General features: G+C 49.3%; 1 protein-coding gene across 1 annotated transcript in view; it reads left to right on the plus strand.

Moving 5' to 3' along the window:
• The window catches only part of LOC122379995, a gene marked incomplete at its 5' end in the record, with an annotated part of 246,265 nt that overhangs the window by 38,598 nt on the left and 179,886 nt on the right, over positions 1-27,781 (plus strand). The window contains 4 exons of the mRNA XM_043362728.1: positions 59-15,885; positions 16,834-16,967; positions 23,201-23,436; positions 23,726-23,869. Of these exons, the coding sequence (XP_043218663.1) occupies positions 59-15,885; positions 16,834-16,967; positions 23,201-23,436; positions 23,726-23,869 (16,341 nt within the window). The remainder of the gene's footprint in view (positions 1-58; positions 15,886-16,833; positions 16,968-23,200; positions 23,437-23,725; positions 23,870-27,781) is intronic.

Raw genomic sequence — 27,781 nt, forward strand, 5'->3', positions numbered from 1 at the left:
TCAAACGTTGTCGAAACGCTGTTTTGATCGCCACTGCTGACGCGTGTGTTGCCGGCAGCGCTGAGCGGCGGCGGTGACGCCGACATTCCGTCTCTGCGCGTGCTGACGGCCTGCGCCATGTCCGGCAACGTGCAGCTGGGCGCCACCGTCATCGACGTGTCGCTGGTGCCCGCCGACCAGCTGCCCGCCCTGCACGCCGACGACGACGCCAGGACCGAGGCCGAGATTGACGATCTGAACACGGACCGGCCCACCGACTGTCTGTCCGAGCGGCCCGCCGAGCGACCGGACACCCGGCCGTCGGAGCGGGCCAGCGAGCAGACCACCGAGGTGGACCGGCCGACCGACGGCCACACGGACTGGGCCACCGAGCTGCCCACCGACCGGCCGTCCGAGCTGCGCAGTCCCACCGAGATGCGCAGCCCGCCGGAGAGCAGGGCGGCAAAGCCGGCCGCTGTCGAGCACTCCACCGCACAGCCGGGCGCGCTGCCGGAGCAGCAGACGGCGGCGCCCGTATCGCCGGAGCCGGCGGCAGCGCCCGCGCCCGTCTCGGAGAGCTCGTCACGATCGTCCAAGAAGCGCCGGGCGGCGCGGAGAAACACGCAGCCCCTGAAGCGAGAGGATCTGCCTCCGCGGCCGACCTCGGGCGAGCTGGCGTCCGCGGCTGACACGCTGTCCACGGTGGACTCATTTCACACCGCGGACGCCATGGAGCCGTCCTACGCGTCGGACGACCCCACCTCCGGCCAGATTACGCCAGTTCCTAACGAAGAAGTCTTTGATTATGAGAACGTTGAAGTCACCCGCTTACCGCCAGCAGATCTCCTGGAAAAGGCCCTCGCGTCACGCGACGGACAGTTCAGTCCGGTGTTCTTCGGCGGGGAAGACGTACAGCTTGCAGAAGACGGTGCAGTGACTACCGAACTGCCTCCCGAGTCGCTGGACCAACGTCTCAGTAGGTACATGTTTGGAGAGACAGAGGCTGCCGCTCAGGTAGCAACGCATCCTGACGAATACTCCGGGCAGCTGGCGACGGAGCTTCAGCAGGCAGCTCCGCAACAGGACTTGTCACCGACACAACCCGGGGCTGTCAGCCGTCGGCCGCTGCTTCTTTCGCCGGCTGTGTCGCAGAAAAGCGAGGACTCCAACCGAGGCCTGTCGTTTGACGAGGAGGTGTCTCCGGAGGCCTACGAGGCCCACCTGACGTCTCAGGGAGTGGTGGCCGTGATGCACGCCGTGGTCACTGGCGAGCACCTGCCCGAAGAGTACCTCGGCGAGATCGGACGCGCCCTCACGCCGCAGGAGGCGCGGATGACGCTAACCGAGGAAGGTGCAAGAGACCGAGCCGGACTAGTCATGCGACTCTTTTCAGCTGCTCTGTCCAACCAGGAGCTATCCCAGGGCGTTCTGGAGGAGGTGGAGCAGGCTTTGGCTCCGCATGCACCTGCAGAACCGCTAACCCAGGAAGCTGCTAATGCTGTGAAGGCATTGGTTGAAGTCCTTGAGACAGCGCAATGCGGAGATCCTAAAGTAATTCAGAGCCGTGGGAAAAGTCCAACATTGAGTTCTGATGTACTTGAAATGGCTGCTGAAACACTGCCGGGAGTTGATGAGAAAGCTTCCGCAAACAAGATTCTAACGCTGTTTCTAAAACTTCCGGAAGTAGCACAAACTGTGCGGGAGGTGAAGACGGAAGCCAGTACAGAAATAGTGCAGCACCAAACCAGAAACGTGGCACACCAGGCGGCTAGAATTATGCAGGAAGCCATGACAAGCGACGTTACGAATGCAGGCACCCAAAAGGAACCAGTGACTTCTACTGAAGTGACTGAAGCATTGTCATCAAAAGCAGCTGCAAAAGCTAGTGAACGACTGATCGATATTTTTCAGGCAATTAGCCAAGGGGAAGTAGTACCGGAAGAGCCTCTTCGTGAGGTAGAGCAAACATTGGTGCCCCCTGCTGCTCAAGCGATCGAGGAGCATGGACCGAAGCTCACAGTCGATAAGCTCATGGCACTGGTGACGCCTGTTTTGGAGGAAACTGCGTCAACGAGTTCCACAGCAGAACTTCCTCGAGCACTATCACCACAAGTGGCACAGGAGCGTTCTGTTTCTGGAGGAGCATGTGACAAAGCACAGCGTCTTCTGACGGTTCTTCATGCTGCGCTGACCTCCGAGACGAACACAGACAGCTCGTTATCCGACTTGACCCAGACGCTGTCTCCGACTGAGCCCGTCGTCACAGAGGTACCAAGAGAGGATCGCAGCGGCGCCGTTCGTGTGCTTGCAGCCGTCCAGGCTGCCATGCAGGACTTGGTTGTCCCCGACGAAGAGGTGTCTCAAATTCAGAGTGTCGACTCACCGACTTTTGCCAAAGAGGCATGTGCCAGCGAAGGTCCCCGACTAAACGTGCAGAAGCTGATGACCGTTCTTCAAGCAGCCACCGCTGACGATGTGATGTCTGAGGGCACACTATCAGATATCAGCTCTTTGTCCCAACAACAAGCTGGCGAGAATCTCGCACCAGACAATATGAAGGCAACGGCAGAAAAGGTATTGAATATTCTCCAAACAACGCCGATCGAAGAAGTCATTTCTGATGGATCACTCTCTGGTCTTTCGAGCCAGCCGGAGTCACGTAAAGCGGAGATCAGGGAAGACCAGGCCGATCTAATTGAAAGGGTGACGGCGATAATGAGGGGTGTTATATCGGGGGTCTACGTGCCGGATGAGGAGGCACTCGCACTCAGGAGCGCGGGATCGCCCGCGGTGGCAGAGAATGCAGTGGTAGCTGAGGATTCAAAACGGCGAGCTGATATCATCCTAACCGAGCTGCATGCAATGCTGCGTCAGGATGCAGCTGAAAGCGACGCTAGTGGGACGATATCACCGATTCGCTGTGAATCAGCTTCTGCGATGCCTTCTCACGAGGATAAACTAGAAACGGCCGCCAAGCTCATGATGATTCTTCACGCTGACCCATTATCACCCAGTATATCGGAAGGCAGTTTGTCTGATATGTCGTCCATTCAGGACCCATCATTAGCGTCTACCCGGGATCAAAGTAGTGATGCCCTTCAGCTAGCAGTTGCCACCAAAGTATTAGCAGCTGCACGAGCAGCACAGACTGAGAGCGTTATGTCTGAAGGAGAAGTTACCAATATCGATCGCGCTCTATCTCCACAAGAAGCAAGGGAAATCTTGACGCCTGGAGACATATCACTAGCCGTCCAAAAAGCTCTGGAAATCTTACAATCGGTTTGCGTAAGCGAGGACGTACCACAAGACTCGATCCATGAGCTGGAAAGAGTTTTGTCGCCAGTGAAGTGCACACCACGAACCGCATCACCGCTGGTAGGAACTGAAGTGACGCAGGAAACGGGTGTTGAAGTAGCGAGCTCTGCGCCAAATATGCAATCTATGGTAGAAATGGCGAATGCAACTGGCCGAGTCACTTCTCCACTCCAAGAAACATTGATTGTCGAGGCAACATGTGCTGAGATGGCAGACTCCACAGCAGCATCCCAGGCACCTGAAACGATTGAAGAGCGAGTCATTACACCCCTTCAGACGGCATGCACGACCGAGACCACCGTTATGCAAGACACCGCAGGTAACAATAGCATTTTGACAGCGCAAGTCAAGGAGGAGCAAACACCAAGTTTGCAACCCCTACAAATAACTGAAACAGTCAGCTCCGATGCAGTTGATCTCATGTCGGACATCACTACTCCAACTGAAGCCGGAGAGGGAATCACATCGCCACTTCAGATTCTGCAGGTTGAGGAAACAGGTGCGGTGGAGAGGGAGACGGAGAGCTTACCAAGCCTCGCGTCATCAGCTAAAGCAGAAGATAGGGTCACCAGCCCTCTTCAGTCAACCCAAGTAACCGATATTGCGATATTGGAAGACCTTCAAGGCTTGAATGACGCCGAATCACTAAAGGCAAATGCGACACCTTCGACAGCACTGCAAACAACTGAAGCTACCGACGTCTCATCACTTGGTGTTGATGATTTTCAGGTGGAAACAAATGTTGAGTTTTTGGAAACGTCAGAAAGTCCGTTGGAGACGTTACAGGTTATTGAGCCACATGAGCTCACAAGTGTCAATACCACACCAAAGACACCTGAACCTAGTCTCCCTGAAACAAGTTATCAAGTTGAGCCATCTTCTTCTTCAGGTAAAGTGACTGAAATCACTGCCTCCGCTAGCAGTGAGGCCACTGAACCTGCTAAGCCAGTTGCAGACGTCGATGAGGCAGATTATAAACTCATGTCGGATGTATCTCAGTCACCTGTGGTTGATGAGCCTTCTGTCGAAGTACTAAGCGGTACCTCAACTGCATCAGAGGAACAGCAGGTGGATGTGGTTCCCGAGGGGGACGTTTTGCTACTGGAGTCGCAGATAGAAAATGTGAACACTGCATCGGGCAAGGTAGCTGAGGTAATGCAACAAGAAACCATTTCCACAGACGATGTCGAGATGCAGGGCGAAGACAGTACTTCACTCAAGAGTTCGGACAGTGTCATCACTGTGGCATCTCTAAAACAGCAGGAGTCCGATGAACTACCGGGCGACGGCTCTGGAGCCCTCCAGCAGCCTTCTGAAGTGCAACAGGCACTTCAATCCATGGAATCATTGACATCAGTTGTGTGCGCGGCGGCTACTGCTACGTTATCACCCGAGCAAGCTGCGGAAGGGCGCGTTGAAGCTCTTGCCAATGATTTTTTGGAATCATTGGAGTCGCTCTGCGGTGGCCTGGAGTCCGATCGCCAACGGGTTTTGCTGAATAAATTATGCGACAAAGTAAAAGTAAACGACAAACTATCGCAAGAAGCATCCGCCAATCCAGATACAATGCAAGCACTAGAAGGAATATCTCCGATGGTGCATCGCACACTCTATCCAAAAGTGAATCAAGTCTGTGAAGAAATTGAGCGTCTGGCAATGGATGCCGGCTCGCTAGGTGGGTCGTCACCTAAATCCAGTGCTTCTGGAAGGAGTCTGGAGGATGCGATTGGAGATCAGCTACAAAGGTTTATAGATGCAGTCGAAGAAACCAACCAGATGAAGCTACGGTCGCTGAAGCATCCTGTCGATGATAACTCAATTGCGAGGAAGTTCGATGACATCAACGATTCTGTTGTTCATTTGGCCGAAACCGTGAAGAAGATTGTGAGTAGTGCCATGACTGGCTCTGCAGACCTGAGCTTACAGGTCACGGCCGTGCAGCAGTCCCTGGCAGTGGCGGTGGTGACTCTGACTGACCTCATCTCCAATGACGAGCTCCGCGACGAAGCGATCAGGCTCTTAGCCAGTGTCAACGGGGGAATTTCTCGTGTTTCTGACGCAGTCGAGAATTCTGCTCGTGCCTTGAAATCAGATGATTCACCTGAAATGAGCCTGGCAATTCAAGCACTTCTTGATGATATCCTCGGGGACATAGTTGCTGCCACGAACAAATTCAAGGATGACATGCGAGATGTAACAGCAACGGTAAAAGACGCAGCTGCTAATTCAGCCGAGGATGGCATCTCAAAGTTTCTTATGCAAGGAGAGGCATTTGATGCAGAGGTTGAAGACCTTACGATAGCTATCGAAAACATAACAACAAAGAAGAAACGTGTTGCTGCTGATGTCAAGTCAATGAAGAAAATATCAGCAGAATCGTCGAATGTTCGTTCAAACATCGACACAACATTAAAACTGATCTGCAACATTGTGACAGGTGCCCCAAAGTCAGACGAAGATCAAACATTGAAAGAAATGCTTACCAAAGTTGATTTGCAATTAAAATCGCTAGGACAAAAATTTTGCAACTCCATTGCACTTCCACAACCTAGTAAGGAGCAAATAGCTCAGAAGATTAACACACTTCAGGCGTCGCTTGCCCAGCTGGTGAGCGTGTGTGTGCAGAACTCGGAGCTTCTTCGAATCGCCAAAGACGCCAAGGTGAAGCGGCGTTCCCTGTCTCCCAATCAGTCTCGAGTTGTCCAAGACCTGGAAAACATCCGCACATCATTTGAGCAGGCAATCGTGCAAATGCGCCTAATGCTGGCGTCTCAACACCCAGGCGAATCAACTGATAAACTTTTTGAAAATATGGAAGCGATGTCAAAGGCTCTGAGCAGCGCCGAGAAATCTGTCCTAGCATGCGCAGGTACTGCTGCATCAGCCCCGCAGCACACGGTTCAAGAAGAGGGCGCAATGCAGATACATGCGGCCGACTTATCTGACGAACAACGTAAAGAGGAAGATGCTACACCAGAGCCGAAATCTTTGAATGAAGCTAGTGCTTCTCTCAATGCTTCTGTCACATCCCTCACTGAGGTTGTAGAAGAAAAGGCACAGCTAAAGCTTCCATCGGCAACTTCCATCGAGGATCTCACGTGGTCTGTGTGTGAAACGGTTCAGAGTTTTATCGCCGCAGTGCAAACATCTACCGCCATGCATGTTGATGAACAACAAGTACAGCAGCTCAATGACGCATTAGCCGCCCTCACGGCTACGGTGGCAGACACACCATCAGAAGCTTGTGCTGCCCTCGACGACAGTACCAGAAGAAAGGTTCATAAAGAAATTTCTGACGTAGGTATCTGTAGTTCCGTATTAAAACAGGCAGTTCAGAACATGACTATCCTCGTCGAAGAGAGCACAAGTGGCAGCGCACCCCTGGGCAGTGTAGTGAAAAAGCAGCTGGCAAATGTTTCTGAGGCTGTCGAGAAATTAAATAGTGCCGTGTTCGCCTGTAATAGTGCTGTAAGGCAACATATCGGAGAGGAGTCGCAGAAGGAGCCAGACATTCCATTAGATGAACGTGCTGCTAGATTCCAAGGAGCTTCAGTGTCACTGGTACATCTTGCTAGCAGTGCTGTCGCCAGCAACGACAAAGGGTGCCTCGGACAGCTGTCTAACCTGGGACAGACCGTCAAGCAGGCGGCCATGTCGCTGATGGCCGGCATGCAGCGTCATTGCCCTCCAGTGTCCGAGTCGCAGGCAGTTCGCTTTGTCGCGACCGTCAACGAAGCGGTGGACTCTTTGTTGGATACCGTTGAGTATGCGCTAAAATCGGCGGAGGCCGAACAGGAGGACGGCGGATCGGTTGAAGCCGCAATGGAGACAACTTCGGACCGTTGTCGCGCGGCGGAGGCGTCCGTTCGCCATGTGGCGCTGGTCACCGGCGAGCCGGACGTGGTCACCGCTCTGCCTGGTGCCTTCGAGCAGCTAGCTCAGAGCTTTGCGGCACTAACGTCGGCCATTGAGGACGTCGTCGAGGCCCGCTCCGAATCTCCGGGCGCCGAGTCGTCATTGCAGCGACGCGCTGTCGCTGAGAATTGCGAGAAACTCGAAAGGCAGCTGCAAGCTTTCTGTGAGATGGTGGTCGCAAAGCCAGGAATTTCTACAGAGTCTTTGGAGGCATTTTCCGAACAGAGCGAAGCCCTGTATCTATCATTGCTGGAGCTACTCATGGTAGTGTGCACTAAACAAACAGAGGATATGCCATCGCAAGTGATGGAGGCGTGCCTGAGGATGAGGGGCAAGCTAGAGCCACTCGCTAGCCTTCTTGGTGATCTAGAAAAACTGCCTGCTGAAACGGAATTGCGTGAAAGTGTAGCAAAGCTGAATAAAGCCGTCATGGCCCTAGTGGCTGGAAGCAGGAAGAGCCTACAGCTTGGAACGTCAATCAATGATGAAAATCTCATTTCGCTGATTGATGATGTTACTGAAGCACTTCAGAATCTACTGCCAAATAGACCGAGTGATGTTGTAGAAGAAATGGAAGTTGACGACAGTGAACAAGTTGTAGAAGACATCGAAAGTGTGACTGCAGAACAATCCAATGAACAAGTGATTGTACCAGAAACTAATGATTTTACCACCCTCACGAAGGAAAACGACATTCGTGATACCGAAATGCCAAGGGGCCAAGATGTTTCTGCAGATGTCTCAACGACCGGCACAATTCCTATTGTTCACAATGAAGAAGAGACTGCTCAGGTCCCTAGTGGAGACAGTGAGCAGCTAGTTCCAGACGGGAAGAGTAAGCTGGGTGCAGATTTGACTCAAACGCCAGAAAAGAAATCATCTCTGGACGATGTAGAACCTCCAAAGGAAAATACTCCTGCAACCCAAAAGACAAACGTCACAGATATACCATCGACAGACGAAGTGAATATCACAGTACAAAAATTGGTCGGTGATATCGAGTCGTCCTTTCACAATAATCGTAGTGGTACAGAACAAGCAGTTGGGACTAAAGAGCTGAATGCAATTTTAAACAAACTTGAACGTAAATTCACCGAGGGTGTTCCAGGCACATCCAGCTTACAGGAAGCTTTTGCAATGGCTAAGGCAGCCGTAGATAGGCTGAACAGTTCAATTGAGGACATTTCTGCGAACACCTCCCATGAATTGGAGCCTCCTGTTCGAAGCGCTATACAATGCGAATCCATGAATCTGCAACACAGCATCAATGACCTGGTAGCCTATGCTATGGACATCTTAACTGGTGACCGAGTTCCTGCCGAAAGTACGGTCATTGAGGGCAAAACAGAAGCAATAGCAACGATTGTTGATAAGATTATGATGACCGTGCAAGAGGCTCCTAAAAAGCGGGATCTTGTTGAGCCTAAGTATCAAGAGCCATTGTCGGCTGAATCATGCTCCGACGGAAAAGGACAAGTTATATGCAAAGACGCTGATGAATCATTCAAAGATAATTCATCGAAGCCTTTGACTTCCAAGCAAGACGCTGAGAATCAGCAAGAGAACACGTCGAAAGAATTAGATGCTACGGGAGCTACTGCAATAGAAGAGCCTCCGGCGGTGGTTTCCCAGAAGAAGGAGAATACTGTCAGTCCAGTGGAAGGCAGCGAAACTGGTGCTATGGATTCCAAGAAGAAGGAAACATTCGATGTGAATATTACGAGCGAGGAGCAGTCAACAAGCCTTGAATCCGCGATCAAGATGCAAGGTTCCAAAGATGCATCGAAAGAACCTTCTGCGATAGCGCTGACATCCGCTGAAGAAGCGATTAGCCCGGATTCAGAACCAATTGTTCCAAAAGATTTATCGGTCGATGGCTTCAAAACTACTACATCCGATTCTTCCACAGAAAAAGTGCCTGAATTCGCACTGGCTGGGGAATCGCCCGCACCAGATACAGAAAACAACGCGTCTGACCTAACCAAGAAGCCAGAAAACTCAGTAAGTATCACTGATGACACCGCCACAGAGGAACCGTCAAGGTCAGAGTTGAAGGCTGAAGATTCAACTGCGGTCATAAAATCAACCTCCGATGTCATGTCACTAGCACAGGCAGCATCGACAGATCTCTCCGCAAAGAAGCATCTTCTTGATGCGTGCCAGAGTCTGAACGAGACCTCTGAGAACTTTACGGAGGCGCTGGTAGACGCCCTGTCATCCCAGCCATCTTTAGGCATGCTCCGGTCTAGGGCTGAATCTATCAGTGGTGTTATAGGCGAACTAGAAGCCTCACTTCGAACGCTAACTGGAGATGAGACCGCATCACCCTATCTTCGGCAGCTCAATGACACTGTGCTTCAGTTAGCAGCTTCTGTTGAGGGCTCTAGTCAGACGTTCGACGACGCAACGCCGTTGGATAACCGTGTCCTGGAAGAATTAGTAGCTCCAGCCATTATGGAGGTATCCGCAAATATCCATACGCTGCGAGAAAGCATCGCTAGTTTTACTTCTCAGCTGGCCGAAGCCCCTGTGGATAAAATTTCTGACATCACGGCTTCTCATGTTGCGATGGTGCACGAAGCTTCCGGTAATATCTCCAGTGCTGTGCAGGAGGTTGGCCTCGCCATCAGCAACGCGGTGGAAAAATCGCGGACGGAGAGTTTCTTTTCGGCAGATGAAGATACAAGCTCAATGCTGTTGGATGACGCGCTACAAGATTTGTCAGAGAGCACCACCGCACCGATCGGGGACAGAGGTGCCACCTGGCGTCGACTCAGTGACCTGGAGACGTTCGGGGACGGCAATGTTGATACGGAGAACATTCTGAACGTCATGTCTGCCATCGGCTCTCTGAAACTACTGCAGCAACTGGCCGCCGACTCAGAGTTTCTGACGGACGCCGTGGGTCGCGTATCGATGGCGGCGGAACAGCTGCGCAGCCACACGCCGACAGCCGACGAGACGGCAGCGCCCACGCCGCTCGAGGTCCGCGCAGTCTGCGGGACTCTTCTCGCAAGCATCGACGAGCTCACCAGCACCGTTCGTGACCTAGTGTCGGACGCCGGATGCAGCGAGCTGGACTCATCACTGATCAGCAAAATCGAGGACTACAAAGACACGCTGCTAAGCGTCTCCGCGGTAACTGACAACCTGGTGGCCGGTCGTCCCGAGCTTGCTATCGAAGGAGAACAAATCCGAGCCAGCATCGACCATCTTTGCGCTCAAGCGGACAGCATTCTTGCACTTACAGCCGAAAAATCATCAATTGCCAAAAGCCTACAGGATGCCGAAGAAAGCAAACAACCAGTGGACGCAGTTACAAATGAGAAACTTCATGGAATATGCAGCATTGTTAGCTCGGCCTTGGAGCAACCGCAGACAAGCGAAGCGTTTGGCATTGAGGCTGAGCTGGCTTCGGAGGCACCTTATCTGATGGACGTCCTGCTCCACCCAGAGAATCGTCAACGCGCCAAACAGACAACAGAAGAGCCTGTTCAATCAGAGCTGGCGTCTGAGGTGGCAGTGCCTACGCTCAAAGACGCTAGCGCACTCGGACGACCTCTACATGAAGGGGATGGTCGTTCAAATTCAAAGATGGATGAAACTCCCATGCAGGCTTTGCAAGTTTTTGATGACACCGGTGACAAGGAAAAGACGCCTACACCTCTCGCGAGTGAAGACAATCTAAAACCAAAACCAGACGACGTGCTAGTGTCTGAGACGATTGACAAGGTCGCCAAGCAAATCTCTGAAAACCTGAAGCCCAAAACTGATGCTGCTGAAACTGGAGACCAACTCTCAGTTGTCCCCACAGCTCCCAATGCCAATCAACACGAAGTATTGGAGCCCGACATTCAGGAAACGAAGAAGCATGACGTGATGTCGTCCGATGAACAGGATGGCGTCGATAAAATGCCCGAAACGAAAGATCCTTTAGCAGTTTCAGTCGAGGAGGTTGACCCGATCAATGAATTTGTTGATAAATCAGAAACTCAAAATGCTGAGCCAGCTCCCAATATTCCCGTCAAACAAGTTGCGACTGCACCCTCCATGACAAGTGAGACAATTTCTTCGGAATCAGCCGAAGAGGCTCGCGATTGTCTTGCTACAAATGTGAAGCATGATTTGTCTGCAATCGCCGAAACGACTGGAAAAGACGACGTAACGACTTTGCCAGCGGGTGATGCGCTCGGTGCCGAAGATGTTGATGGCAGTGCTGGCAAAGCTGCAAGTGAAAAGCTTCTCGTTGAACCTCCAATAAATGACAACAGATTACCTATGCAGGAAAGTGCTCTACCAACGGAGGTGACTAGTGATTCAGTGAAGCTTGAAACTTTATCTGTTGATGAACAAATTTCTGAAGAAAAGTGCGCACCAGGGACGGGCGAGCAGCTTGAAACATTAGTGATCGACGAATCAGCTGAAGATCAAAAGTCTGTTGTGGTAGTGCCGGCTACGCTCGGTATTCTGAGCATTGATGAGCCTGGTGTGACGAAGACCGTTAGCAGTTCAGCTGAACTAAAGCCTCTGGTTGTCGATGAAAAGGGCGCGCCAGGGAGTGTTACCGAACAAGAACGGCCTGGGCAAGAAGCCAAGCTACAATCGCTTAGTATAGATGAGCCAGCCACCAACAAAGCAGAAGCAGTGCCAAAAGTACCTCGTCTTAAAAGACTTTCCGTGGAAGGAACTGATACGGTTGAAGATCGAAAACAGCCATCCAACCAGAAGGTGGACGCCATCCTGCCATCTAAGGCCTCGGAGGAAAAAACCGAAGACAAGCTGATCAGACTTAAGGTGGTACTTGACGAAACAAACGCTGCCAAGGAATCAGCAAATGCTGACCAGCCTTTGACACCTAAAGATACCAGTGAAGAATCTGCAAAAGTGTCGGAACCTGGGGTTCCCCTTCCGACAAAGCCTGTGCCAGAAACGGTTACAAGTGCTGCGGAAACACTATCTGACATTATACAGCGTGCAGTGGGAGGGGAAATTGCCACCATCAAAGAAGCGGAGCTGGCTGCAGAGCGTATGCGAACAGCTCTAACAGGGGCGGCAGAGTCTGTGCAGGAGACCGGGGAAGAGCTGGTAAGCTTCCGTTCACAGGCAGCGGCAATCGGAGGTGATCTGTCGCTGGTTACTGATGCCCTTCAAGACACTATCAGGAGCGTGAGAGGCACCAAAATGGCAACAAAAATACAAAAGGACCGCATAGCAGAAATGGTGAGGCCCGCTGCGGATGAAGTAACGTCTCGAGTAGAAGCACTGGTGGCAGCAGTGCGATCTATGAGTGAAGCACTGAAAACATCAACAACCCAGCCAGACAAAAATACAGTGAGGTCAAGTGCCGATGCTGTGTCGACCGAGCTCCATCTCTTGTCAGCTGCTATTGACAAGAGTAACGACGTACGCTCGGATGCCGTCGAACGCATGAAAGGACTTGAGGACAAGATAGTGGTTACAGAGAAAACGGTCGAGTTCAAGGATGCGTTAGGCGAACTGCTCAATGCCGTCGAGTGCGCTCTTGTGGAGCGCGGTCCGGGCTCGGACGCTGTGGTGAACCTCCAGGCTGCCAGCTGCCGACACGCCGCCGCCAAAATGGTGACCGCCGTGACCGGCGTCACTGGCGACCGCGTGCTGCCGGAGCGCGCGCAGGAGACCATCGAGGCCAACATCGCCACAGTGGCGCGCGAGGCGGTGGCTGTCACAGCGCACATGCGCGGATCTGTGCCGTTCGAGGAGCTCCTTGCCGTCCATCCGCCGCTGCAGGAGCGCGTCAATGAGCTGCGCCACATCGAGGAGCAGACATTGTCCGCCGCGGGGGCGCTGGCAGAGGCGGCGGAGACGACCCCCGTCTCAGAATTCAATGAGCTCTTCTTGGGAAGCGTCAAAGAGGCCACATCAGCCACCAACACACTTGCAAAAATGTTACACAATGTTGGCGAGGAGCATGCAAATGCCACCAGCGCTTACCATGGCAAGGAAGCCAGGAAAATCGTGTCTGAGGATATCGATTCGCTACAGAAAACCACCAACAAGTTTTTCGCGTCGTTGATCAACAATGCGAGTGGCAGTAGCCCTTCAGGAAGCTTTTGGGAGCGCGACTCGCTTTGTGTGGCAAGCGTGGCAGAATGTGTCCACAAAAGCGTCACTGATCTACACGTGCTGGAGCCAGCAGTGCGGGACTGTGCGCTGCCAATGCGGTCTGGTGATGTCATCAAGCATGCATCCGGAGTGGTGAAGAAATGTGTCAAACAGCTTGCAATTCTGATGGATCGTGTTCCTCCAGGCAAGGCAATAAGTGGTTCTTGTGATATTGACCAGCTGGCTGAAAAGGCGGATCAGCTGGGAAGTGAAATGGCTGACCGTTTAAAAACAGGAGCGGCTGCAAAAGACGAAAGTATCGAAAAAGTAGCCGAAGAGCTGCAAGCTGTCGCTGCTTTATGCATGAAAAAGATACGGAAGGAACTAAAAATATTTGATGATGAAATCGAAATTGAAGAGGAAGAAAAGCGATTAGAAAGTAAAAAGAAACGCATTCAAGAGGCAGAACAAAAAACGAAAGAAGAGGAAGCTAAGAGAACAGAAGAAGAAGAAAAACGGAAAGAGAGGAGTCAGCAAATGAAGGAAAGAATGGAAATGGAAGAAAAAGACAAAGAGAAGAAGGAAGAAGAGGCGCGCGAGGAAGATTCAAAGAAGCGCAAGAAACGGAAGATTGTGGAAAAAGAGGAACAGGACGAAAAATCAATTGTTGACGAAAAGACGAAAACGGTGAAGGAAGAGCGCCCAAAGACCGAGGAACACACATCAATTGAGGATGAGCAGAAAAAGAAAGATGAGGATGTTGTGAATCAGCAAGACGAGACACATGTCAAAACTAAACATGATGTTTCCAGTGACGGTGACATGTCTGACAAAACTGAGGACGCTGACAGAGCAGCCGGTAAGCCCAGAAAAACGAGTGGAAAGCTCGACCCGTCTCTGATCGTAGAACGAAGAATTATTCCGCCGGAGGAAGAGATGGAGGCAAAGAAATTAAACAAAAAAGTCAAATCCCAGGACTCGTCTGACCTTGAAATAAGACCTCAGAAAACCCTGCCTACTGAAGAAGAGAAGGAGGACAGCAGTAAAACCACAAACGCTGGTCTTGCTCCTTCCTCAGAAGGCATTGCAGACCCATTGTCGGCGGCAGATGGCGAACACCAAGCTTACAAACAGGGTGAGGAGACTGTGGCTGAACGCGACGAGAAGCGAGATTCTCATGTAACGCCTAAGTTGGATCAGCTTGACACCTGCGACATGTCGCAGAAGGGAAGCGGTGAAAATACTGCCGATCAGTCAACACGTACAATCAAGGACACAGATGAGGTGAGGCAGGCGGATATAGAAACTAGATCTTCGGCTGGTGAGCAGGATGCCGACTCAGCTCAGAAGGAAAGACCAAAGAAGCTGAAAGAGGAGCAGGAAAAGATTGCTTCTCCCGAAGTTCATCAGTTGGAAGAAAATAAACATGCTACGCCCAAAAAAGATACAGAGTCTCCAGGCGATGAAGAGCAGCAACGAGTAAACGAAATAAACATCGAAAAGATCGAAACGAACGACACGAAAAAGAAGGCGAAGAAAACAAAATCGAAAGAAAAGAAAACAGATTCGACTCCAGATAACGGTCAAGTAGAGAAAAAGGAAGATAAGGCAGCCGACGACACTGACCTCAAGCGAAGAAAGTCTGCTCCGGGTGCTGACGACCCCGACAAGATTCCCAGGGTTCTTCGTGCCGAGGATCAGCTGGCCAGGGCGGTCGGAGAGACAAACCCTCCAGAGCCTGAGGTGAAGACGGGAAAGCGAAAAAAGTCAATGACAAAAACCAAGGAGGATGAGGTGTCTAAACCAGCAGAAGGCAAAGCTGCGGATAAAGGAGACAGCATCTCCATGGAAGGAAAACAGATACCATCTGAAGCTAAAGAAGTTATACAAAATGAAACGGTTGAAAGAAAAGGGGACTCGACCGAAAGCCAAAAGGCAGGAAAGGAGCCTTCTGGGTTTGCCGCCGCTCCTCGAGATTCAACATCACATAAAGAGCCCCGAAAACTTTCTCAGGACGCTGCTAATGAAAGTGTGAATGATTTGCAGAAGAAACAGACAAAAGAGGCACCGAGTAAAGCTGATCAGGGTGTTGGTCAAGCGCCAGGAAACGATGCCCAAAAGGTAGAGTCTGTAGCGTCAGTTGATGAAAAGGAGACCAAGGTAAAAGCAGAGGACCAAGGGACAGTAGTCGGCAAGAATAAATCAGTTGACAAAGAGTTGCCTGTCACTGCAGGTAAAAAAGCAGAGACTACGCAACCCAAAAAAGAGAGGGAGGAACTTTCAGACAGCAAAAGTCAGAAAACCGAGGTGAAACCATGCGAGGACAACAAACCCGACTCCCAAAAGAAGAAGAAAAAACGCAAGGACAAGGATCTTGCTAAGACGGCAAAGGAGGAAAGACCTCCGGAGACGGTGGGGAAGCCAGAGCCGAACCGTGACTGTGGAACGGAATCAATGTCTGTTCCCGGAACTGAATCCAGCGGGAAGACTGATGCGCCTCACAAAGAGGAATTCCCTCAGATGACAACGGAGGAGAGAATGAAGTCTCCCGATGGGGCCCAGCGGAGGAGGCGAGAAAGTGCTGAACATTATGTCGTAAGTACTTGTTTTTAATCTGTAGCCATTGAGTTTTAAAATGTTGTAGTTAAAGTGACCAATGACCATCCCACCTTAACATTAGTTTTGAGTTGAGATAGCTAAAATGGGGTCCCTGGCTTGCACTTACCGGTTTGAGCACTCACAACATCGAGAAATGCCTCAAATCGAAAATATCTAATCTCAAAGTTGCAGCACTTTGGATTCAGAGGGGCTAATGCATTTGAATGCCCCCTCTGAATGTGTGACGTCAGCGCAGATCTAATGATTTAAATCTTGTACTTAAACGGTTGGTAGCACGCGGTGGTATATGCTGCTTTGCGCGCAACAAGTGCCGCGCTTTCGGCTGCTAAATTATTGCTTCCAAATAAAGTCGCTAGGAACAGCGGGATCCCAAAAAGTTAACAGAAGTAAAAGTCTATCTTGAAACCGGTGAATATTGTTCGGTGAAATTTGGTAGATATTCGTTTTTGCACTTTCTGAACCGTGCGACATCACTTTCATGCCAATTCATTAACTTTTTTGAAGGTGGTAGGGGCCCTTTAAATGATCGATTCTACTTCCTTATATTTCGATTATTAATTAAAAAAGTGATACCCATTTTAAAGCATGACCATATTTTGTTAATTAATCCAAGAGTTATTGCTTTTGAATTTATTTATATATTTTCAATTACCTGTCTGTACACCTATTCAATGGACACATGCTCGTATTGGGATCTATATGATTTATTTGTCATTGTTGCAACGTAGGATAAATTAGTTATGCACTTTTTATTAAAGTTTGTTTGAACTAAGAATTATCGAATGTTTCACCTACCCACGGCTGTCGTGGCACGGTGGCGGCACTCCAGAACTATTTATATAGATGGTCATATTTATATACACTGTGTCCAGAGAACCATCTGCGGCCACTGTCGGCTCGTCTGACGGCTCGGCTCCCCTGCAGGAGTACCGGCGCGACCCCCGCAGGCGCCCCCGCTGGAGCAGCCGGCTGCAGGACAAGACCACCATGGCGGGCACGCGCGTCCGACTGAGCTGCACGTGCGCCACGGACGACGACGTGCCCGTGGAGGTCGACTGGTGAGCGAGCCACGCACACGGGGGGGGGGGGGAGGGGGGAGGGGAGCGAGGGGCTGCCAAATGATACATGGCCAATCAAATAATCATTTGAATGAACATGTAGTAACATAGATGTGTGTGGTGAACCAGTGCAATATTAAAGGGACCCTCCCACCTTCAAAAAAGTTAATGAATTGGCATGAAAGTGATGTTGCTCGGTTCAGAAAGAGCAAAAACGAATATCTACCAAATTTCATCGAAAAATATTCACCGGTTTTCAAGATATTAGACTTTTACTTTTATTTACTTTTTGGGATCTCCGCTGTTCCTAGCGACTTTATTTGAAAGTGCGGCATTTGTTGCGCGCTAAGCAGCATATACCACCGCGTGCTACAAAACGTTTTAGTCAAACATTTAAAAATCGTTAGATATCTGCGCTGACGTCACACATTCAGAGGGGTATTCCTATGCATTAGCCCCTCTGAATCAAAATGCTGCAATTTTGAAATTCCATATTTCCGATTTAAGGCATTTCTCGATGTTGTAAGTGCCGAAACCGGTAATTGTGAGCCAGGGACCCCATTTTGGCTATCTCAACTCAAATCTAATGTTAAGGTGGGAGGGTCCCTTTAAGTAAGATGTTCATTTTTTTTCACATAACATATTAAATCAATGCAACCACAATTACTAAATTTATTGATAAACGTAAAAATTATTCACGGAGGATAGTGATGTTCTCGATTAGCCATGATGTTGCGTGTGGTACCTACCTGTTCGATATGTGGTAGTTACTCTCTGATTTACTGAGAACTGGAGCTCATTTCTTTCAAAGAATACTGTTATACTGCTACTTAGATCAGTCACCAAAGTACCTACATTTACAAAATATCTTGCTGATAGGTACTTGGCATCAATCATAGCTATACTATTCATGATATCTATGGACTGGTATACTCTAAGTCATGCCCCACGGCCCACCTCCGAAAGTGGGGGGGGGGCATGGCCCCCCGTCCCCCTTATCCTACGCCTATGTTACAAATTACAATATTGAGCCCGGTGACGATTACCTACGAAAGAGCAGCCGAAAGATAAAAAGGAAACTGGAAATCTTGCTGGAAATCTTCTGTACCATTCGCTTTTTGTGGCCACTATCGGAAATTTGTTTATTCTCCGCGCCGCGCCACTTTCGTAGCTAGGTACTTCTGCTTAGCTGGCTTTCTGCTGTTTTTAATAAATTGATTTGATAAAGGACGATTTTTGTTTTTTCATAAATATTTTCTAAGATTTTAAATCAAAATGATTATGTAATAATTTCTGGTTAAAAATAAGTGTTGACATTAAATTGTAATTTGTAGGACGCTTGATAAATCACGGTAACTACGCAAATGTGCCAATTTACGGAGGTGTAAACAACTTGTGGCTTTATGAAACGGCTTCATTTGCGCTTCGTAGTTTGAAAGGGTGTGAATTGGGTTCTATAGCCTTGGTGTGAATTACGGAAAGGTGTGAGTTACGGTAGAGCTATATGAAACGAGGCCCTCATTTCATCATGTGCATTTGCAGTATCCCTAAAGCTCGTGGGTGATTGTAAATACGCTGGTTGAAGGTTTTTACATATTGCGAGGTCTGTAGGTGGCAGACAGTGCTCAAATTTAAAAGGGCGCTGAGTCAGTAAAATAGCCCTTTGATTGAGCCCTTACTTCACTAGTGTCGACATTTCCAGGGAATTTGGCTTTAGTGGGCGGGCCAGGTAGATGTTAGGTAAAGGTGCCTTCACGTCGTATTATGAGGGCTGTATAATTGCCCGCATTTTCTTGGAGGGTGCGCGATATGATGCATTTTTTATTCTTTAACCCGCGCCCCGCTGGGCTATTCAGCCATACGCGCCCTGCTGGGGGGGGGGGGGGGCAGATTCGGTATTAGTATATATTAGGTCCGAGTGGACAATTGTGACGCTGTTGATACAAATATGTAACAGCAAAAAATTAGGTTTTAGGTTAGGTTAGGTTGTAGGTTTGTAGGTTTTAGGTTTTAGGTTGGTAGGTTTGTAGGTTAGGTTAGGTTAGGTTGTAGGTTTGTAGGTTGTAGGTTGGTAGGTTGTAGGTAAATAGGCACGGGTGGAGAATTGTGCTGGACTGGGGGTGCTCGAGCTCTCCCAATTCCACGCCGGCCACCACGCCGGCTTGGCTTTGGAGCCGCGGCCGGGCGGCGCGGGTCAAGGTCACCGCTAGGCGGCGGCGGATTTGCTGCGCCCGAGCACCCCCAGCTGGTCACAATTCTCCACCTATGTAAATAGGTAAGGTTAGGTCAGGTTTGATTATGTTTTTCTTTTATTTCCAGGACATATAAGTATCATTTTTGGATTCAGGATGTCAAATTATGTCAGAATATGAAAACTTTATCTTATAACAGACACTCGGACTTAATGTATACTTTTACCGCAGATTCTGCCCCCCCTGTCTAACTTCCGAACCGATGGTCGTAGAAAGACGGGGAAAACGGCAATCGAAAGCTCTCAACAAGGCAAATCTTAAGAGCTCATTTTTTTTTGCTTAAGTAGGTCAGAGGTCAGGTCAAGGTCAGGTCAAGGGTACAAAATGCAAGTTTCTACAGTATCGGCCTTGCACCGTAGTTGCCGAAGAATGGACTGAGACTGATTGCCCAAAACGTGTTCTTAGACTACCAAGACAATATTCGTTGCATACAATGTCATTCAAAGGTCAAGGTCAAGGTCAGATCAGGTCAGGTCAGGTCACCAAAAACAAAATATAGAAAAGGGCATGTGCGACACATGTTTTATGGGTCATTTTGCTCATGGAATTCAATAGGCACACTCAATAAGTGATATGGACCACCTCTGGATGAATTTCAGGTCGAGGTCAGGTCAAGGTCAGGTCAAGTGAGGTCAAATTTTGAAGTTGGTTGTTTAGGCCTGAAAAGGTGTCTATCTGATGCAGTTTTTCACGGCGAATCGAATAGTGCTATTTTTGTTTCCGTACGAGGTCTGGAACTTCCAAAAAAATCATTTTTCAAAATTTGTGTGTGTCGTGACGTCATAAAATTTTGAATAACTCCCACATTTTTGAACCGATTCTTCTAAAAATTGGTATGTAGGTGCACATAGACCACTTCTTTGACATTTATCCCGGTTTTTTATACACTCAAAATTTTGGATTTTATAAATATTTTCAAAAAAAGTCAGTTTTTTGAAAAAAATTGGACCAAAATCCAAAATTTTCAAAAAACCGAGATAGCCATTTGATAGACGAAGTAGAATCACGTATAACCTTTTTTTGATACGTCTTGATTCTTTTAAAAATGAAGATGTTAGCGGCGTTTGAAATTTTGCCGTTTTTGAGGCGAAAATGGCGAACATGACGTCACTAAAACGTCAATTTCTCAAATATTTTCCGACAGATTTCGCTCAAATTTTCAAGGAACGTGTCAAATGATTCCAGGACAAAAAGTCAAAAGACAAAATGTCAAAAGACAAAAAGTCAAATGCAAAAAGTCAAAATGGATAAAAGTCAAATGGAAAAAAGTCAAATGGATAAAAGTCAAAACGGATAAAAGTCAAAAGACAAAAAGTCAAATGGCAAAAAGTCAAAACGTCCAAAAGTCAAAAACGCAAAAAGTCAAATGGCAAAAAGTCAAAATTGCCAAAAGTCAAAAACGCAAAAAGTCAAAAGCAAAAAGTCAAATGGCGAAAAGTCAAAATGGCAAAAAGTCAAAAACGCAAAAAGTCAAAAGCAAAAAGTCAAATGGCAAAAAGTCAAAATGGCGAAAAGTCAAAAACGAAAAAAGTCAAAAGCAAAAAAGTCAAATGGCAAAAAGTCAAAATGGCGAAAAGTCAAAAACGCAAAAAGTCAAAAGCAAAAAGTCAAATGGCAAAAAGTCAAAAAACGCGAAAAGTCAAAAGACAAAAAGTGTAAAAACGGCAAAAAAGTCAAAATGATAAAAATCAAATGGAAAAAGTCAAATAAGAAAAAGTCAAAAGTAAAAAGTCATATAGGTATCTAAAAAACCATAAGACACCGCTCGCTCGTAATTAACCCTATGGCGTTGCATGGTAAGAAATGAGTTCAAACTGCCTTGAGCCCGGCTCCAACATTGAGAAAGTTCCAGCGCCAGTGCTCCCCCATGTAATAATAACCTGTGAATCATTTTCATTTTATTACTTAATGGATTCGTTCATTAAAATATGTTCATTTCTTTTAACCAAATTTCTATAAACCCAGCGCGTTGGATGCTGGACCAGTCAGCGATGACCGTACAGAGACCAGAGAGCGTGAGTGGACGGAGGGGACGGCTTCCAGTCTATCGGGCACGTTTAAACTTTCAGATAAAACTTTGCCATAGCACTGGAATTGCACGATGGGGCAGTGGTGACCCGGGAACGTTTGAAAAGTTGATGGGGTAGGTTGAAAGTTGAGGGGACAAAAATTGCAACTCAAAATTTTGAAATTATCTCGTCTTTTGTATTTTTTACTTTAAGTCCATTGACGTCATTTAAGCGTTAATCACATGGTATTTTTTATTTTGAGGTTTTGGCTTTTCACCAGGGCCTCCTGGCTCCTCTAACATGTTAACTGCGGGAGCTGCAGCCCCCGCAGTCATCCTCCAAACTGGTCACTGAGGGGTACCTTAGTCATTTTTTAGTCTTAGACGTTTTTGGTAGGGGTTACCTTAGTCATTGCCCGTGATCGGGCCCCCAGTCAAAACTGCTTAGAGGAGGCACTGCTTTTCACTCGCTCCCATGGGGGAGGGGCTGCCGCCGCCCGGTGCTCCGCGCACCACGGACGCCACGCGAACGCTGCTGGCGCGGCGGCGCGCACTGCTCGGCCCGCGCGCCGAGTATACGGTGGTGAACCGGCAGTGTCGAGCGGCCATCAAACGTGACCACGCGGCATACTATGCTGACCAGCTGCGTGAGGCAGGACCGGCGAGGATGTGGAGTGTGGACAGTGCTGCGGCCGGTGATCGGGGCGGGGAAGAGTGCCACTGCTGCTGCGCCAGCGTGCACGCCGGAAGCGCTCAACGCGTATTATGTGAGCGTGGGCCCCACCACCGCAGCCAGCGTCCCTGCCCCGCTGCTGCGGACCCCGGTACCTGTCAGAATCCCTCGCGTACTCACATGTTCCTTACAACTTCAGTGGGTAGGGTACGTTGCGCTGTATAATATTTTTCAAAAGATGAAAAGATCGATGCTTCGACTTTTATCCTTTTGACTTTTTATTTCAGAATTTGACTTCGACTTTTCTATTTTATACTTTTTTCAGTTTTTGACTTTTTGTCTTTTGACTTTTACCCGTTTTGACTTTTTGCTTTTGACTTTTTGTCTTTTGACTTTTTTCCATTTGACTTTTTTGTCTTTTGACTTTTACACGTTTTGACTTTTTGTCTTTTGACTTTTTTCCGTTTTGACTTTTATTCTTTTGACTTTTTGCATTTTTGACTTTTTGTCTTTTGACTTTTTTCCGTTTTGACTTTTATCCTTTTGACTTTTTGCATTTTTGACTTTTTGTCTTTTGACTTTTACACGTTTTGACTTTTTGCTTTTGACTTTTTGCATTTTTGACTTTTTGTCATTTGACTTTTTGCGTTTTTGACTTTTGCACATTTTGACTTTTTGCTTTTGACTTTTTGTCTTTTGACTTTTATCCGTTTTGACTTTTATCTTTTTGACTTTTATCCCGTTTGACTTTTTGCATTTGACTTTTTGTCTTTTGACTATTTGTCTTTTGACTTTATTCCTTTTGACTTTTTGTCCGGTTACCGTGTCAAATTGATGTATGATAAGGTACGGAAAGTTTGACGTCGCTGGCGTAACGCGTTTAGAAGTTATTGGCGAAAAACGGGAGGGGAGCAAATTCTGCCCCCCCCCCCCCCAGCGGGGCGCAGGTTAAAAAATCTGCATTCGTCAGAAATGAAATTTGACATACTAGCATAGTGAGCCTGAGCATCGGTGATTTAGGTACTGAATTAATTTCAGCGGCTTCCATATCGTTTCAATATAAGCTGGCTTCTTGCGGCCACTTTGTTGAAAGGGGTAAAACACCGCAGGTAAAAATTGTGAGTGCTGCTGCTTGTGATTCATTTTGTTATGAAGACACAGCCGTTTTAGAATGTCAATAGGTACCTACTCGGTTCAATAGGAAATGACGGAATAATCATAAGTAAGTTCCCTCCAGAAATGACTGCGGTCCCGCCAATGACCTGTCCCCCCGCCCCGCCCCGGTGACCGGCCGCGGCAGGTACCTGAATGGCGCGCTGCTCCGGCCCGAGTTGGACCAGAGGCTGCGCGCCTGGCTGGCCGCCGACGGCGCCGCCTCGCTGGAGATATCGGACGTGGGCCTCCAGGACGGCGGCGAGTACACGTGCACGGCGCGCAACATGCACGGCCGCGCCAGCTGCACGGCCGACCTGCACGTGCGCGCCGGAGCCATCGAGCCGCGGCCCGGCCCGCCGACCTTCCTCACTGGACTGCGAGGTTAGCGCGCAACAGGGGACGGGACGCTTCGGCCGAGCAGCCACCCTCAGTTGGGGAACCAGGGTTCTTCTAGCGCCATTGCTGTACTGATGATAGTGCTATCGGTTCTCTGACCAGTGTGTGTCCGCTGCATTATGTTTTAACCACTGTGTGTCCGCTGCATTATTCTCTAACCAGTCCCGTGTCCGTTGCATTATTTTCTGATCAGCGCGCGTGCTCTGCAATGTTTTCTGACCAGCGCAGCGCGCGTGCTCTGCAGTGTTTTCTGACCGGCGCGCGTGCTCTGCAGTGTCGTATATCCTGGAGGATGACGTGCTGATCATCGAGTGTCAGCTGGCGGGCCACCCGGCGCCGCGGGTCACCTGGCTCAGGGACGGCGCGGCCGTGGCCAGCTCGGACCGAGTTCACCAGACCCAGGCCGACGACGGCGTCTGTGAGTTGGACCACCGCCGATTTACCTACTGGGATACAGGGCCCTGTTCATGAACCCTGCGGCCGCTGCAGCCGGCCGCAGGGTCTAAGCTCCGCCCATTTTTGAAACGTCATTTCCCACTCGACCGCAATCAGCGTTCCATGAACACGTCTGCTCACTGGCGGATCCAGGGGGGGGGGGGCCACGGGGGCCATGGCCCCCCCCAAAGGCCTAAAGTGGCCTGTTTGGCCCCCCCCAAAACGCCAGAAAAATTGCTAAGAAAATATACCTTGATGGAGGTTTTTAGCCACTTGGTGAAGTAAAGCTTTCCACAGCATAATATGGAAGCAATATAGTAGCAGTGAGGGTCAGTCAAAAGTTGCGCGAGCGGAGTCGACCTTAAAAAAAAGACTGTTGTTGGCACGTGTTTATGGCGCGGCAGCTGGTAGTTGGCGGTGTTTCGCGTGGTGTGGCATCACTGGCGGATCTGGGGGGGAGGGGGGGGGGGGGCACGGGAGCCTGAGGTGCCCCTGACAGGCCCGTGGTGCCCTTGCTAGGCCTGTGGTGCCCCTGGACGCTGGCAGGCCTGTGGTACAGTCCACAGCAGAAGTAATGTGGGGTTTCAGTCATGGGTATGTTCTGCTTCTGAAGCTTAGGAACGATTAGCCAGACTACAATGAAACTTTGAATGTAGCTTATATGTATCGTCACCCTTGCAGCTGCAACTTTAGCTATTGACATCTTCTTTTCAATCACTTCGCATTAAACAATCGCCAGTCAAAGCCAACCGTTGAGTTTGGTAAAACCCTACATTACTTTAGCGGTGGGCTGTACCTCTGGCGGGCCTAGGGTGCCCCTGCTAGGCTGCTGATGCCCCTGGGACCTGACAGGACTGTGGTGCCCCTGATAAGCCTAAAGTGCCCCCAACAGGCCCGTGATGCCCCCGACAGGCCCAAGGTGCCCCTGCGTGATGCCGTGATGCCTGCGAGGCCGGTGGTGCCCCCTGCGAGGCCGGTGGGGCCCCTGACAGGCCCATGGTGCCCCTGCTAGACCGGTGGTGCCCCTGGCAGGCCTGTGGTGCCCCTGCTAGGCCGCTGGTGCCCCTGGGCCCTGACAGGACTGTGGTGCCCGTGACAGACCCAAGGTGCCCCTGCAAGGCCGGTGGTGCCCCTGTAAGGTCTGTGGTACCCCTGCTAGGCCTCTGGTGTCCCTGACAGGCCCATGGTGCCCCTGCGAGGCCGGCGGCGCCCCTGGCAGGTCTCTGGTGTCCCTGACAGACCTGGGGTGCCCCTGACAAGCCTGTGGGGCCCCTCACAGGCCCGTGGTGCCCTTGCTAGGCCTGTGGTGCCCCTGGCGGGCTGGTGGTGCCCCTACTAGGCCGGTGATGCCCCTGACAGGCCTGTGGTGCCCCCGGGCACCAAGGGGGTCATGACCCATGTGGTCCCCCTTGGATCTGCCACTGATGCATAATATATTGATTTGTAAAGGCGTTATGGCTTATGCAATATGCAATTGCAGGCACTTGGTATCCCTCACTTATCCCTCATTGGGGCTCTGGCGGGCTCCTGAGGGCCCACGTCTATCTCCGGGAGCCCATATAGACAGGCTCCTTTGGGTCCTTTCAGTACACTATAGCATAAGAGGTCTCCATGCAAGTCCTATACATACATCTGAGGGCGTACCCTGATGTCTGAGGTACCCAACTGCAGCTCCAATGGTCTCTTCTTACACTGGCGGATCCAGGGAGGGGGCATTTAGGGCCATGCCCCCTTCCCAGAGGCCTAAAGTGGCCCGTTTTCCCCCTCCCCAAACGATGATGAAACATAGCTCAATCAGTGCGTGGCCCAGGAGCCGAGTTAGACAGGGCTGTTTTACCACCTCCGGCCCGCAAAGGGACCCAAGCACTGACTCGAAGCGGGTTAAAGAGACCCTCCCACCTTCAAAAAAGTTAATGAGTTGGCATGAAAGTGATGTCGCTAGGTTCAGAAAGGGCGAAAACGAATATCTACCAAATTTTATCGAAAAATATTCACCGGTTTTCAAGAGATTAGACTTTTATTTTTGTTTACTTTTTGGGATATCCGCTGCTGTTCCTAGCGACTTTATTTGAAAGTGCGGCATTTGTTGCGCGCAAAGCAGCCTATACCACCGCATGCTACCAAACGTTTTAGTAAAATATTAAAAAATCATTAGATCTCCGCTGACGTCACACATTCAGAGGGGTATCCAAAAGCATTAGCCCCTCTGAATCAAAATGCTGCAATTTTGAAGTTCAATATTTCCGATTTAAGGCATTTCTCGATGTTGTGAGTGCGTGCCGAAACCGGTAATTGTGAGCCAGGGACCCCATTTTGGCTATCTCAGCTCAAATCTAATGTTACGGTGGGAGGGTCCCTTTAACTGGTCGATAAAAACAATGGTAAGTGTTTACAAAGTAATATAAAGGCATGGGTCGGGTGGGCTACCATTTATATATTTTTCTTTTTAGTTTAAAAAAAAAATTCATAGTGTCAGGGCTGTGACGAAAAATAAGTGGCCTAAATCCGATGAGAAAACATGATTTGGGGGTACCCTAGGTTTGGCTCCTGCATGAGTTGGCCCCCTCCAAAACGCAAGCCTGGATCCGCCAGTGCGTCTGCTGCCGAAATAGTTTCCGATAATTGCGCGCTTGAGACGATTAATAATCAATAGTTTCCACGCGCTTCTTTTATATGTGTATTCCATTCCTGTGATGAAAAGGGCGTTTCTCAAGGCCGTCTGGTGTTTCTGTATTTTTGTAAGTGGGTCACATAAATGATTTGGTATTCTTTTCATTAAATCGTAGCACAAATAACTTAAGTCTAAAATTAAATCTCATATTAAAGTATTAATATAATTTTTAGGTATCATGGCATGTAACACTGGACGGAATGAATTTGTTTACAACATCGTCTCCATGGCAACACAGCCTACACTTTGACTTCAGTGCGCCAAGTTCAGTGCAATTACTTTCTTGCGGCTCGGCGGTCGCTGGATTGCGGCCGCAGAGATCGCAGCGGCCGCAGCAAGGTGACGTCATACATTCGTCACACTACATGAGCCCCGCCCCTTTTTGTGACGTAACAACCCGGCTGGCCGCAGCGACCGCAGCGGCCGCAGCGACCGCCGGGGTTAATGAACAGGGCCCAGGTTCTACAAGTGACAAGGGTTTTCACGTTGTATCTACGTTACATTATCAGTATTTATAACGTTCTTAGGTAATGCCGTTATTATGTCATATATGGGTCTCCGACAGGGAGGTATAATTAAACCTTTAATTAAATTAAACATATAATTAAACGTTTAATTATACGCCGTCGACGTTTAGTTAGGACTAGGTAAACGTCCTTGGTCTCCAATGTGTACCCACCTGTACCTGTCACCTATTGTTTTATTTGTGACGTGTTAAACGACACTGCAATGTCCGTTTCAGAGTCAGTTCAAAGTCATCCGTTGCCATTTCATCGATGACTGAACAACTCTAATAGGAATCGTTTCTCTGTACAGTTGACAGCCATAAATACAATCCTCCCTCACGAACATTCGTAAGGGAGGTGATGCAGTCTAATTTGGAGATTTGTTATGATATCCTTCAATATATTCCTGCCCGGGGCCGGGATGATTCAATAAATGTCACCGAGGTTTTTTAGCGAAAACTCCGAGGGCCGTTAGGCCCGAGGTGCTTTTCACTAAAAAAGCGAGGTGACATTTATTGAATTCTCGGCCTTAGGGCTGGAAGGTGTTTCCCATACCTGCCAAAAAGCTCACAACTATAATTGATAGTGACGTCAGCAGCCGTGTGGTTCAACGCGTTTAACCACACCCCTTGAACCACACGGCTGGCAATATTAAAGCACTGCATTAAACTTTGAAAAGTGTGGTACAGTGCACGTGCCATTAAAATGCCTGGATGTC

The sequence above is a fragment of the Amphibalanus amphitrite genome, unplaced genomic scaffold (assembly GCF_019059575.1).
Source record: "Amphibalanus amphitrite isolate SeventyFive unplaced genomic scaffold, NRLGWU_Aamphi_draft 000088F_arrow, whole genome shotgun sequence".
Lineage (NCBI taxonomy): Eukaryota > Metazoa > Arthropoda > Thecostraca > Balanomorpha > Balanidae > Amphibalanus > Amphibalanus amphitrite.